A 14458-nucleotide genomic window follows, 5' to 3' on the forward strand; every position below is an offset into this window, starting at 1 on the left:
GACTGTCTTACCGTTGGTGCTGTATCTACATGATGGTTACAAGGCTTTCTTTCTATGTTGATAATTCCTGTGCAAAGAAAAGATGGTAGATATTTGATTATACCTATCCATTTTATTGTGAAAACATTTATCTCAGTAAGAGGTGACTCCTATAGCTTATAAGGAAAAAAAGTCTCATTTGAATGGCAGGATCCTTTAAAGTTCTATCATGAATTCTTTGGTCAGAAACAGTTGGAGAGTTTAGCTAACTAAGAGACCCAACTCAAAGTGAGCTGAGCAAATTTTCCCATTCAAGAGGTGTTTAGCAATAGTCTAAGATGTGTCCATATCCTGCTCTTGGCTCAAAAATTATACCATTATCTCCACTCTGCTGCAGTTCTTCCATTAAATTTTTATTTCTGACTTGAGGTCATCAAGTTTTCATACAGAAATATCACAAAGGCTGTAAAAGGAATCACTTCCTTATTTTCTCATAAAGAATAAATAAATCTACTTGAATTTCTCTTTGATCACTTGACTTCCTACTATGTCATATTCTATTTATTCAATCACCATGGAGTGTCTGAAAAAAAAAAGTTCCCCCTGATTCTCTCCTTTAAAATGATAATATTGACTGCTAAACTTGAGAAAAATCCTTTTATCATGTGTGGATTTATCTTTTTGTTCCGAATGTCCTCTCCTGCATTTCTTTGTAATAAACAGCTTTTAAGGATATAACACATTGCATCTCATCTATAAAGATACTGGTTCAAAGTCTAGCTCAGGTTAAAAATGAACACAGGTGTGGGTCTCATTTACTTTATAATCTCTGTCCATCAGCAAACCAACAGGTGAGTTAGGACATTAGAATAGTTCTAGTTCCTTCAAATAATGATACAGGCTTTCACATGCAAGGCTGCTTAAAAGTAAGAACTACAAGTATTGTTAGGAGCAATTAGCACAATTTCTGATTGAAACAATAGCTCCTCCCATTTACAGTCATTTAACTCATTCTTCTTCAAGTATGATAAGGGATTATGTGAGAGCATCATAAAACAATCACTTTTTATCACTGTGAAATAATATTTAAAAATGAACAAAGTGCCATGAAACACGATTAAAAAAATTTTTTTGTTTCATTTTAAAAATTCAGCTATAATTAGCCAATGAAGTATAAAGCAGTATACTACCTTATACAATCAACTAGTATTTACTAAGTGGCTATTTGGTATCAGTGATAAAAGACGAATTATAAAGGATAAATTACAACTTCTGACCTCAAGACTCGAGTAAAACAGAGGATTTGAAAAAAATACTCTAGTATATAGAAATACTAGAGTATTTTTTCAAATACAGAGTATTTGAAATACAAATGTGAAATACAAATACTCTGTATTTGAAAAAATACTACAGAGCAAATTAAAAGTTTTGTCTTAAGAATAATAAAATCTTTAAAGTAATTTTTATGCAAAGACATTTTTATTCATAGAGTAACACTGGTCTTGAATAAAAAATTTTTAAAAACCCCAAGTAAACATATTAGAAAATGTTCAGATAATGCTGACTCTTACTGGTAGATTTTAGTAATACTGAAGTATATAGAACAAATGGTGAAATCCCCACTTCCCCAGCGCCCACACTCCCCACAACCCTCTCTGGCTGCATCCACTGAGAACAGTCTGGCATGACACAGACTTTTAATCAAGAGTTAGCAAAATCTTACATGTGTGTTCTCACTATTGTAATCTGACTGCTACAAAACTGACCTAGGCTGATTACTAATTTTAAAGTTCTTATCCATTAAGAAAGTAACTTCAAGATGTTGAAAATAAAAACTAAATCTACATCTTCAGCTTATAAAATTACAAAGAAAAAACAGCTACGTATTTTACAGTTTCAATTTCAGGATAAGTAGGTGGTGGAAACTAAAAATTTTTAAAGCGGATTATCCAAAGATATAACCTTAGTTTTAAATTTAGATTGCCAATTGAAATAATATGATTTGGAAATACAATTAATACATGTTTGTTCGAGCTTTCAGTAATGAATATACACAAAATAAGCTTAAGAAAAAATGTTCCCAAACAGCTTACTATTTTAAGTACATTTTACCAAAAAAGTCTCCATTTGTATGTTTTTTCACTTTCATTAAGGTATGATAATAAGTGAAAGCTCCTAATAAATAGATTGCTGTGCTGGTTATTTTTGTGTGTCAGCTTGGCTAGGCCACAGTGCTGCATATCTGGTCAAACATTCCAGATGTTTCTGTGAAGGTATGTTTTAGATAAGATGAACACTTAAATCAACAGGCTCTGAGTAAAGGAGATTGCTCTCCGTAATGTGAGAGGGTTTCATCCAGTTGGTTGAAGGTCTTAAGAAAAAGAATGACTTCCCCTGAAAGAGAAAAAATTTTGCCCACAGACTGCTTTTGGACTTGAACTATAACTCTTCCCTGGGTCTCCAGGCTATCAGCTGACCTTGGAGGTTTTGTACCTGCCGGCCTACATAATCGCGTAAACCAATTCCTCAAAATAAATCGATCTAAATACACATTCTACTGGTTCTGTTTCTCTGGAGGCTAACTAATACACTTAACTTTTGGAGAAACAATTTTAAAAAATGAAACTAAAATTGTTTGTACTTATTCTAAATTAAATTTTTGTTCACTAATTAATCATGCAGAATATGGTTAAAAGGTCCAACTTATTATGGTATATTTTAAAAATCCAAATACCTCACAATGAACTTAATATTACATCTGTAGGATAAATTAATCTACCAAATAACAAAATCAATATGTCAATAGATATTTACCACTAGATTATCCAGTCTGACAATCTCTGCTTCTTGATATTTATTTACATTTAATGCAATTACTGATATGGCTATGTTTAAGTCTGCCATCTTGCTATTTTGTTGCATCTAGTTCTGTTCCTTTCTCTTTTCTCCATACTCTTTTGAAATAATCAAATACTTTTACTATTCCATTTTATATCCCCAATGGCTATATTGTTAGCTACACATCTTTATTTTTTTCTTTTAGTGGCTAGAGATTGCAATATATATCTCTAATTTATTACAGGGCACCCTGAATTATGATTTTATACTTTGCTAACAATATAAATATCTCAAAGCAGTATTACTCCATCTACCCTTCCACCCTTTATGCTATTGTTGTATTTTACCTCCATATGTTATAAACCCCACAACATTTTGCCTGCATACTGTTTTAAACAGTAGTATTTAAGAATGATAAATCAGCTTTTTATATTTACACATATACTGATCCTTTCCAGTGTTTTCATTCCTTCCTGCAGATCCAAGTTTTCATCTGAGATCATTTCCCTTTAGACTGATGAACTCTTTGTTGAATCTCTCACGGTGTAAATCTGTGGATGACTGTTTTTTTTTTTTTTTTTTTTTTTCTGTAAAGACTTTAGCAGGCATTCATGTATGAAGGCTAATTTTGCTGGATATTGAAATCTAGGTTGATAGCCATTGTCTTTTAGCACTTTACTGATTTTATACCATTGTTTCTTACGAGAACAAAGCCATCATTTCTTACTATTATTCTCTGAATGTCATGCATTTTTTCCTTTGGCTGCTTTTATGATCTTTTCTTTAGGTTTCATTTTCCTCAGTTTATTTAAAATGTACCTAGGTGAGGTTTCACTTATATATATTCTTGGGGTTTGCTAAGCTTTTTATATCTTTTACGTTATTTTCTTTTATTAGAGTTGGAAAATTCTTGGCCTATTAGTTCTTCACCCTATCTTCTCTATTTTCCTTCTGGAATTCCATTTATACATGTTTAGATGATTTGATGTAGTCACACAGGTCTGATGCTCTGTTATTTCCCTCCCCTACCCTGTGCTTCGATTTGGATGATTTTTATTGTTATGTCCTTGAGTTCAAGGATCCTTTCTTTCAATGTGTACTATCAGCAATTAGGTTCACTTAATGAACTTTTCATTTTATATTAATGAACTTTTCATTTTATCTATTATACTCTTTAGATGCAGAATTTCCACTTATTTCTTTTTTTATGGTTTCCATTTCTCTGCTGAAATTATTCATCATACCCATGTTTCTTCAAAAATTATTTAACATATGTATAAAAGTTATTTCAAAGTTCTTGTCTACGAATTCCAATCCTTCTACTGATTGTTCTTTTTCTTGATTATGGGTCACCTATTCCTGCTTATTCACATGCTTCATATTTCTGACTGCAGGTTAGAGCTATTAGATATATAATTGGTAGAGAATGAGAGAGAAAGCATGCTTCCCCAGAAAGGGCTCACTCTTTCTTCTTCTTGAAAGCTATGGTGAAGGGTGGATCTTTGTATTCAAATCAGGAGTTAGCCTGGGTTGGGCTTGGGCTGTTGCTTTAATCTCGGTACATCTACTTATTAAATATCTAAAAATAAGATCAGTTCCTCCCTCTAAATCTGAGTAATGGATTTTTGAATAAGAAATCCTTTATCTTAGTTGTCTGAACAGGTTATTCCACTATCAGCCAGATTTCAAGACTTTTACATTCAACTCTCTTCCTAAGGTAAAGAACCTGTTCCTTTATGTACAGGCTTGTGAAATTTTCCCTGTATCTGGAAAATCAGAAATTTTACTAGGGTATATCAAATTGTGTCTTGGCTATAATTAACCTTTCTTGGGACTTGATAAGCCCTTTAATGGGCAGAGTTTTATCAACTGCTTAGAGAAATTTTATTCTGTTACTTCTGTAAATTTAGCAGTTCATTTTATTTTACCTTCAAAATTTTTATCTTTATGATAACCAATGTATTTAATCTTCTAAGGAAGCATCTTCTTTTCACTTTGTCTAATGCTTTTAAAACTCGAAATCATACAGTTTAGCTTAGCTTCTTTCTAGAGGCCTACAAGGATGAAAGCAAACAGGATGGCAAACCCTAGAGAGTATATCAGAAGATCAAGTTTTTTTCCTGGGATCTCAATGCCAATGTGTCAGGAATGGGGGTAGGGGCAGGTGTGGGAGGGCTCTGTTCTCCTTGGTACTAAGCAAGGACATGTGCAGGGAAAGCCGGTCTCTTCCAAAGGTGTAGGCAAAATGTTTTTTTTAGAGTTCACTGAGGTCTCTCAGCCTGCAGAAGTTATAATAAATGCTCTGGGTAACTGGCTATATTTGTCAGTTTAATGTTTTTAGTGTATCAAGAGCTTGGGAGAGCCTATGCACCACAGTGGATCTAAAAGGGCCTACATGCAAAGGGACCTACACAACTGGAGGAGTCTGGTTCCAGGCCCAGCCACTGGGAGAGGACTGTAACTTGCAACTGATGAGACCTGAGAGGAGGAGCTCACCCCTGTGCCTCAGCAGGTGGGTGTTTTCGTGTTTTGCCATAGCTCAGACCTCTATCAGTATAGTTGGGACCACAAACCATGAGCATGCAAAGAAAAGTATCAACTCTCATAAGGAGTTTCAGTAACCTGAACATGACCAAATAACTTTCTAGAACTGGTAGTGCCACTGATGACAAAGGAAGAATGAGAGGGTCTTTTAAATTAAAATGTAACGAAACAAACAAAAATCAACAACTATTAAGAATTTTAAGATATTAATTAACAAGCAATGAAGATAACTCTATTTTAAAGGAAGGAAACAGTAGTGGCTTCTAGAAAGTAAATAGGAAGATGGGTAGATTCCCAAAGTCACACAACCAATGAGCAGCAGTACCATGACTGAAACCTACGTGTACGAGTCACAAACCCTCCAGACCCATTGGCGTGTTTGACTCCTGTGGCAAGGCCCTGATTTTATTCATCTTTGCATCTACAGTGCCTAGTCCAAATGCTTAAAACCCAGAAGACCCCCAACTCTTGAAATGAATAAATGGAAACTATGCCATATCCACTGAGTTCATGTACTATAATACATATTTACCTGTGTGCGTTAGTTATCAGAATATTTGAGTTAATCTTCTAGGACTGCTTTCAAAAATGTTAATTTACTACGTTCTCTGGTAATGTATCTAAACTTACTGTAAAACTAAAGTGTGTTACTTTAAAATTTTCCTAATTTTCCAGATATTACACATTCTAGAGAAGATAATGGAAAACATTTTATGCTTTTTGGGAGATGGTTAGGTATTTTATTTTGTAGAAAACTAGAGCATGACATTTACCCCTGTACTTGACTGACTCAAACAGCGGAATTATATATTTTACAGTTTCCCTAAAGTCCACACACCTTCAACTCAAGACCACGATCAAAGGAAAAAAAAAAACAAGATAATGAAATTTCTTGCAAAAGCAAAAAAGGCAGGAATATGTGCCAAATTCTAGAGTCAGAATATATATACAGCAATATTATGTATCATCACCAAATGTTTATGGGCTACCCACTAAGCACAAGGCACTGTGCTAGGGACAAGAGAACCCTGATTCTCCCTTTCATGACCCCTTTTTAGGAGCCATTCACTTCATGCAACAATATAACTATGCATCCTTTTTGAGTTTTAGAAATCATGAATCTCTATATAAGGCAGAAAGAATTATGCTTTGATTACTTTTGACTAGGAAAAAATGAAATAAAATGTACTATATTCCAGTAAAATAGTTTTAGAAGGTAGTGTTCTTTCAAGGCAAATTTGACATAAAAGTTGTGCAGAGCTTGCAAGCATTCTTAAGAACTAGAAAAGAAGTAAAACTGTTTTTCAGATAATATAATTTTATAACTAGAAAATTCAAAAGAATCACTGCTAAAAGTAACATAATCAATAACAATACATCAGGAAGTTAGCACAATAGAAAATTTAATATACAAAAATCAATATCCTTTACATATTCAAACTAGCTAGAAGATATATGACAAAGAATACCTCATTTATAAGAGCAAAATAAAAGATAAAATACCTGAATAAATACAAGAAATGTACAAAACAATATGAATGTTAAAATACTTCTAAAAGACATAAAAGTAGCCCTGAACAAACAGACACCCCTTATTCTGCAACAAGAACATGTAACATTATATAAAGGCCAATTCCCTCAAACATAATATATGAATTTAGTGTGATTTCAATAAAAAAAGTTTTTTGCCCCAGCACAAATTGACTCTAAAATTCATACAGAAGTATATGCAAGAACACCTAGAAAAATCCTGGGGAATAAAAAGAGCAATGAGGGGAAATAAACACTACTAAAGATCAATATATATTATAAAAAGTCTCTGCAATTAAAACAATGTGGTAATGACACATGAATAGACCTGTAGACCAGTAGAATATATTAAAATGTTCAGAAAAGGATCCAATTACATATGGAAATTACATGCAAAGAGGAAGAGATACTTTTTAATACATGGTGTTGGGATGCAATGTACGTTTTGAAAAAGAACTGATCCATACCTCACACCATACACTAGGAAAAGAATTCTTAATGGGTCATATTTAAATGCTAAAAATGAAGCTATACCAATATTAGAAGAAAAAACATAGTGAATGTCTTTACAAACCCAATGAGAAAAGCTTTCTTCAAATTTTGTGCTGCAAAATCAAAAGCCAAATATAAAACTTGGAGAAAATATTTGCAACCTACATTACTGATAGATGACAAGTTTCCCTATTATGGAAAGCAAAAATATACAAATATTAATAAGGGTGATTTAAAATTTAAATTGGAAGTCACAATATGAATTCATTGAGCTTTTAAGACTTGATTTCCTAGATATGTCCAGTGAAAAAAAGTCTTAGCAGCAATGATATCCCAACATCAATGAGTATACTCAGCCCCAAATTTTAGTTTCTAAATTCCATTATCCACAAACTAGTACCAGGACTCCTTGGAGAATTGACTGATTCCAGCTTTGGGGAGGGCAAATACAGGATGAACCTAGGACACTGCAAGCAGCACATACTCTGAGCTACCTGGTTCGTATCAAAGGACACAGGAGTGGACATGAAGGGGCTCCTCCTTCCCAAATTAGGGAACAGTTTCAGCAACACAAAGAAAATGACAGTGAAGAAGTACAACAAAGTGAATGAAAAAAATTCACAATACTCAAAAGAGACAGGCAAGAAGAAAAGGAAATGCGCCTCTGGACTGAACACCAGCCAATAAATGTAGAACCAATCATAATGTTAGAAACCAACCACTGTTAATAGTTATTTCAAGTAAGGATCATCAGTGGCTGCTGAAACCGCTGAGTAAGGCTGTTGGGGAACAGGGTATTCACATGGTCTCAAAGTATCAGCCCACAGAATACCCACTCAGCAATTACAAAGGGAAAAGTTTACCTTTACCACAGAGAGATCTAGTGTTCACCAAGTTAATCAAGGATTAAATTTAGCAACACAAGTCATGGAACACCCTGACATTCCATGCCTCCTGACGTGATGCAGAAAAATACACATTATAGTGTTCTTGCCAAAACAGTTTAACCTGAATCTAATCACAGTGAAATAGATAAAAACAAAACACTGGATATTCTACCGGACAACTGGCTCAGTCAGACTCTTCAAAAAAGTCCATGTCATGAAAAACAACAACACCAAAGGAGTAGATTAACAGAGATTAAATGAGACTAAAATGACATAGCAACCAATGTAAGTGTGACTCTGGATTGGATGCTGGACAAATAAGCATGCAAACAAAAAACTGCTTAAGATACTTTAGATAGAATTAAGAAAATGTGAATATGAACTGTTTATTTGATATTATAGAATCATTGTTAATTTTCCTTGTGATAATGGTACCATGATTATATAGAGAATATCCTTATTCTTAACAGATATTTGAATGAAGGTTTTGGCGCAAATTTGGTTTTATTTTATCTTGTTTCCAACTTTTTTGTGGTATTAAAAAACTTCAAAATACACTTGGGGAAAGGACTATAGACCCTTATTAGACATTTAATGATCATATAGCAGGCAAGCAAATAGTCAATGGTTTTGAATATTGCTAAATCTTCCACGTAAGCAGAGTAAACAGGGCTTAGGTTCTCACTGAAAAAATTTCTCAGCATTATTTAAAAACAGTCAACGAAAACACTTCTCCCAACTCTGAATTTAACGGAGTGTCTTCCTAAAAATAAGAAAAAGCTCCAAAATTAATGCACAAATGAATAAAAAGCTACTACAATATGTATTTATAGTTTACATATTGATAGCTTCACTCAATAAATCTGTTGAGAAATAATTTTCATGGCAAATCCCTGTCCCAAATCAGAGGTATCAGTTATCTATAATTCTCTATTATTAGTTTTTGCCCCTTTACAATTAGAGAAAAAACATTCCAAAGGACAATTTAAATAATAATATTTATCCATAATAATCCTGACTCTGGAACTACTCTGTATGTTTCGGAAGACCAGCTCTGGCAGTGATTAGCTATGTGACCTTGGGCAAATTATTTCTCTACTCTGTGTCTCCATTTCCTCATTCAGTACAGGGAAAACAATATGTATCTCATAGGTTGATGGGAGAATTAATTAATTAACTATAGGAAAAAATACTTCAAATTGCATCTGGCATACTATGTATGTTTGAAATATATATATATATATATATATATATATACACACACACACACATACATACACACACACAGTATCAGAATGTTTATTTTGATGTTTAAAATAACATATATTTGTATATTTTTTCAATAGCCCTCAAATACATGTAGAACTAAAGTAAGCATTATAATTAAATATTTGTATGAAGGGTCAGATAGTCTAATAATGAGTTCTGCTTTAGAAAACTTAATGGCTTGCTTCATACAACCTGAGGTAAAAAATAACTAACTTTATCATACCATAAAAATATTTTTATTAAAAACTATGCCCATACATACATATACATGTGTGTGGGTTCAGATGGCATACATACCCATGTACATATATATAAACCCTGCCCCCTCCTCTCTATCCCATTACTTAACTTGGACTGTTTCTCCTCATTTGGATAACTGGAATAGATTCCTAACCAACCCCCCTGACTTGGGCTTTCCAATGACATCCCACACTGCCAGAGTGGCTATTCTAAGAAAAAATTGTTATCCTCTTCTTCTATAGCATAGTCTTTAGGATAAAAATCACCCTTCTCGAGTGTTTAACTCAACTGCTTAACTAAAAATGGCACACAAAGCTATTCAGGATGTAGCTACTGCCTCGCTCACTAACCATCCCCCCTGTCATTCACCCTTGCCATTCCCCCAGCTGCTCTTTAAGCAGAATGTACCTAAGCTTTCTCCATTTCTGACACCTCCTTCTAAGCTGAATTATTTCCTAGACATTCTTTAAAGCTCAGGTCAAACACTGCGTTCTCTAGGAAATGGTCTGTGATATTCTTCTTCAGACTGCACTCTGATTCATATACCTCCCTCCAGCTCTTCCCTCCCTTAGCATGCCTGTACAATCCTCTATCATAACATAAACTCGCTATGTTTATGAAAACTTGCTTAGTTCTATGTGTCATACAGTTCATATTTAATAAATGCCTGTTGAATGACTGAAAACACATATACAGAAAATGAGAGTTAAAAACATCTTGCAGCAAAACAGGCTGCAGATTCTCCACTGGTACAGTCATCCCATATTCTACGTATTTTTCTAAATATTCATCTAAAATACATTTTTAATAAATGCAAATCCTAAAATGACTTTTCCTCATCTAGCCTAGTAAAATGTTAACATTTATTTTTTATATTGGACTTTTTCAGGATGGCATGGGAAGCCCTTTATTTACTGGATACATATTTCAGATTACAGAAAGGGAACATTCTTTGAACAATTTACTTTTCATACATTAGAGGAAAAAAATCATCCCACACTCAGAAACGTCAAAGGCTGAGGGCCCCGAGTCTACAACGTTTGGATATCTATGCAGACCACAGACGTAAAGCACAGTGAATACACAAAACCACAAATCAGTAGGCTTTTTCCTGTGTTAGTTATGGAAATAGGTATGAGTAGGTATGACCTACTCATCAAGGGTATGTAAACACGAATGAGTAGGTAAAACACTGGAAAGGAGGGTAAGGGGTCCCTAACATTTGAGACTGGTAAACTGAGACTGGTAATGCTTCTGGAAAAGTACAAAGCAAGCAGGGAAAAGAGAGTAACTCTACAGTGTGGACGGCATCAACCAGACAATACGGCTCTTGGTTACAGCCCTGCCATCATAGTCTTTCTGTGCTTCAGTTTAAGCCTCACACCTGTTGGGAAGATCCTTCAGTCTCTAATAATCTTTGCTATTTATTCCCAACTACGACTAAAAAATTTAATTCACTGATCCACTGAGAATATAATGTTAGCATATCTCTAACTTGTAAACTGATGCCCAAATAATTTAACTGTCCTAACCAACAATCACTTAAAATTCTACAGTAGTTATTTACTACCAAAAACTGCATACAATTTTTAGTATCTGACAAACATCCTCAGTAAACTCTTAACAGGAGATTAAGGTCTGTTCAAATCATACCCTTTGTGACATGCATATTTCTACATATTCAATCTGAGAATAGTAAGGATATATTTCTAATATAATTATGTCACATATTTATTATATAGATAAAGCCAAAATACTACAATTCTGTGTGTGTAAAATCCTTTAAATATAATTTAGTATCTGTAAGTCTCTACGACTAATATTATTTTAGCAGTCATACTACAGAATCTTGAAAACCAAAGTACAGCAACAAAAAGGATAAAATGTAAACTATCATAATTCAGGCATTTTTTTCTTTCAGATTTATTATTGCAGTGAAGAATTAAAAAAAAAGAAAACATATAGCAAAAGAAGCTTCATGCAATTGCCTGCTTTCCTCATTTTTTTCCTTTTCTGTCTTCTGGTTAGTGAACATCCAAGCTATCTATTTCGGAATCATCCTAATGGCTCTTAGTCTCTTGGTCTCCTTTCATTTAATAGCCTCTTCCAGCTTATCTCATTAACTCCTGTGGACATCAAGACTACACATAGGCCACTGACTCCTTAATCTTTACTTATGCTCCAAGCCCATATTTCAAAAATTTTTTAAGATTTTATTTTTAAGAAATCTCTACACCCAATGTGGGACTCAAACCCACAACCCTGAGTTCAAGAGTCACTCGCTCCATCGACTGAGCCAGCCAGGTGCCCCTCCAAGCCCATATTTCAAAGTATGCAGTCTAGTTCCTAGGACAGGGCCTGACTCATAGCAGGATATTTAATAAATGCGATCCAAATGAATAAGCAAGCTACTAATACCTTGCTCTGAATGTCTTCCAGGCATCACAAACTCAATATATCAGAAATATAATTCATTACCTTTTTTCCCCAGTATTTCTAGATATCTCCCTATTTTTGTTAATGGACTGCCATCTACTTATTCACCAAAATTAGAAGCCATAGTTACCCTCAAATTCTCTATTCCTTACCACTCACATTCCAAATCTCTAACACTTAATGATTTAAACATCTCTATTTTCTTAAAAAAATTTTTTTTTAATGTTTATTCTTGAGAGAGAGAGACACACAGAGTGTGAGCGGGAGAGAGTCAGAGAGAGAGAGAGGGAGACACAAATCTGAAGCAGGCTCCAGGCTTCGACCTATCAGCACAGTGCCCGATGTGGTGTTTGAACTCATGGATAGTGAGATCAGACCTGAGCTGAAGTTGGACGCTTAACTGACTGAGCCACCCAGGCGCCCCTAAACGTCTTTATCTTCTTACTTCAGTCCCATTTTCCCACCTCGATTGTTAAAAATCACCTTTTAACTGACTTTCCTAGCTGGAATGCACTAACACCTTTTATGATTATTAGTTTTCTCATCTGATAACAATTAAATAGTGCCTTCTCTGAGGATTGTAACTACATCATATATACACTCCAGTACATTTTGTTCATTTTTCTTATTTAGAGAGTATCAAACTGTAAGATTCCACATACCTCTCCCGTTTAAAAATATATCTCGGGTGACTGTGTGGCTCAGTTGGTTAAGCGTCCTACTTCAGCTCAGGTCATGATCTCATGGTTTGCTTTGTGAGTTGGAGCCCTGCATCAGGTTCTCTGCTGAGAGAGAGCCCGCTTCAGATCCTCTGTCCCGCGTCCCTCTCTCTCCGTCAGCTGTGCTCACTCCCTCTCTCAAAAATAAATAAATATTAAAAGAAACTAAAAAAAGATGTCTCTTGTGAATATTGTCAGCACCAGGGAACAGGCAGTGTTCTGCACTTCATTTACACAAGATTCTGTGCAATATGGCCCCCTGCTACCTCTCTGGCCTCACTGTCTTCTACTTTTCCCCTTGTTCCCTTTACTCTAGCCATACTGGTCTCTTTGTTCTTCAAAAGAAGAACCACACCACACACATCTCTGACTTGAGATCTTGGTTAGGGATGCTATTCTCCCAGACGACATGGCTTTCTTTCTTCAAAATTTTGCTCAACTGTCAGCTTCCTTGTGACATTTTTTTTCTCGACCACCCTATTTAAAACAGCAATATAACCTCACTTCCCAGTTCACTTTAACCCCCTTCCCTCCTTTGCTTGTTATTTATTCTATATTTATTTGCTTATTGTCTCCTTCTCTCACTGGAAGGTAAGCTGAACAAGGATATGGATTTTTACCTGTTTTGTTCACTCATACATTCACATACCACCTATAATAGTGCCTGGGATAAAGTAAGTACCCATGGGGTATTTACTGAATGTATGAATGAATGCTGCATTCCCAGTATCTGCATGTGAAAGAATTAAACATCCTTTAGAATTAAGAAAAGACTCCAAAAAAAAAGTTAAAATGAGAAAAGAATTAATAATGGAAAAAGTATTTTCATCTATTACACTGTTATGCTATCGAGAATGTAGGAAGGTGAGAAGTCATATTCTCAGGTCTATCTATAAAACAAATAATTTAAGTACTAGGGAGAGGTAATATGCTAAGATTCCAAACACAAGCATGATGATTTAGAAGACATTTTCCATAACTCAAGGCAAAGAGATGTTATTAAAAAAAAGATGTTGCTATATCAACTTTTTCCCTATAAAAGTTTAATGAATATTAAGTAAATTAATTTGCCTGTTATACTGTGCATTTATAACTGCCTTTAACATTAGTTGTTAATGTTAAATCATCACTTGAAAATATACAGATTAAAAGACTGAGAAGACATTAAGTATCAAGCCTCATAACGTTACTACACAAGTGGAAATAAGGAAAAAAGAAACACAAGAGACCCCTATCCCTGCACCAAATAAAAACACTTCACATTTGGTTGACTCTGAATTGGCCAAAATAAAACATCTGCTACACTGCTTCGACAGAGCTTAGTAGCTGTGAGATGTGACTTGACTCTTTTCAAAAAGAAGTCAGGTGTAGACAACACACACACACACACACGCACACGCACACACACAGTCACTCACACATATTCGTACGAAAGAAAAGAAACTGGAGTGTTTTATAAATATTCACTCATTTATTCCCAGAACACCCTTAGGAGGCAGATTTGAAGGATATAGTACAGTAATG

The 14458-nt window shown here is 34.5% G+C and overlaps 1 protein-coding gene across 5 annotated transcripts in view; it reads right to left on the reverse strand.

The window, feature by feature from the left end:
• The window catches only part of AHI1 (Abelson helper integration site 1), a 208109-nt gene that overhangs the window by 84656 nt on the left and 108995 nt on the right, over positions 1 to 14458 (reverse strand). For all 5 annotated transcript variants that reach the window (XM_030316404.1, XM_030316406.1, XM_030316401.1 and 2 more), the window contains one exon: positions 12 to 67. In XM_030316404.1, coding sequence (XP_030172264.1) covers positions 12 to 67 — 56 coding nt within the window. The remainder of the gene's footprint in view (positions 1 to 11; positions 68 to 14458) is intronic.

This window comes from Lynx canadensis, chromosome B2 (genome assembly GCF_007474595.2).
Source record: "Lynx canadensis isolate LIC74 chromosome B2, mLynCan4.pri.v2, whole genome shotgun sequence".
Taxonomy (NCBI): domain Eukaryota; kingdom Metazoa; phylum Chordata; class Mammalia; order Carnivora; family Felidae; genus Lynx; species Lynx canadensis.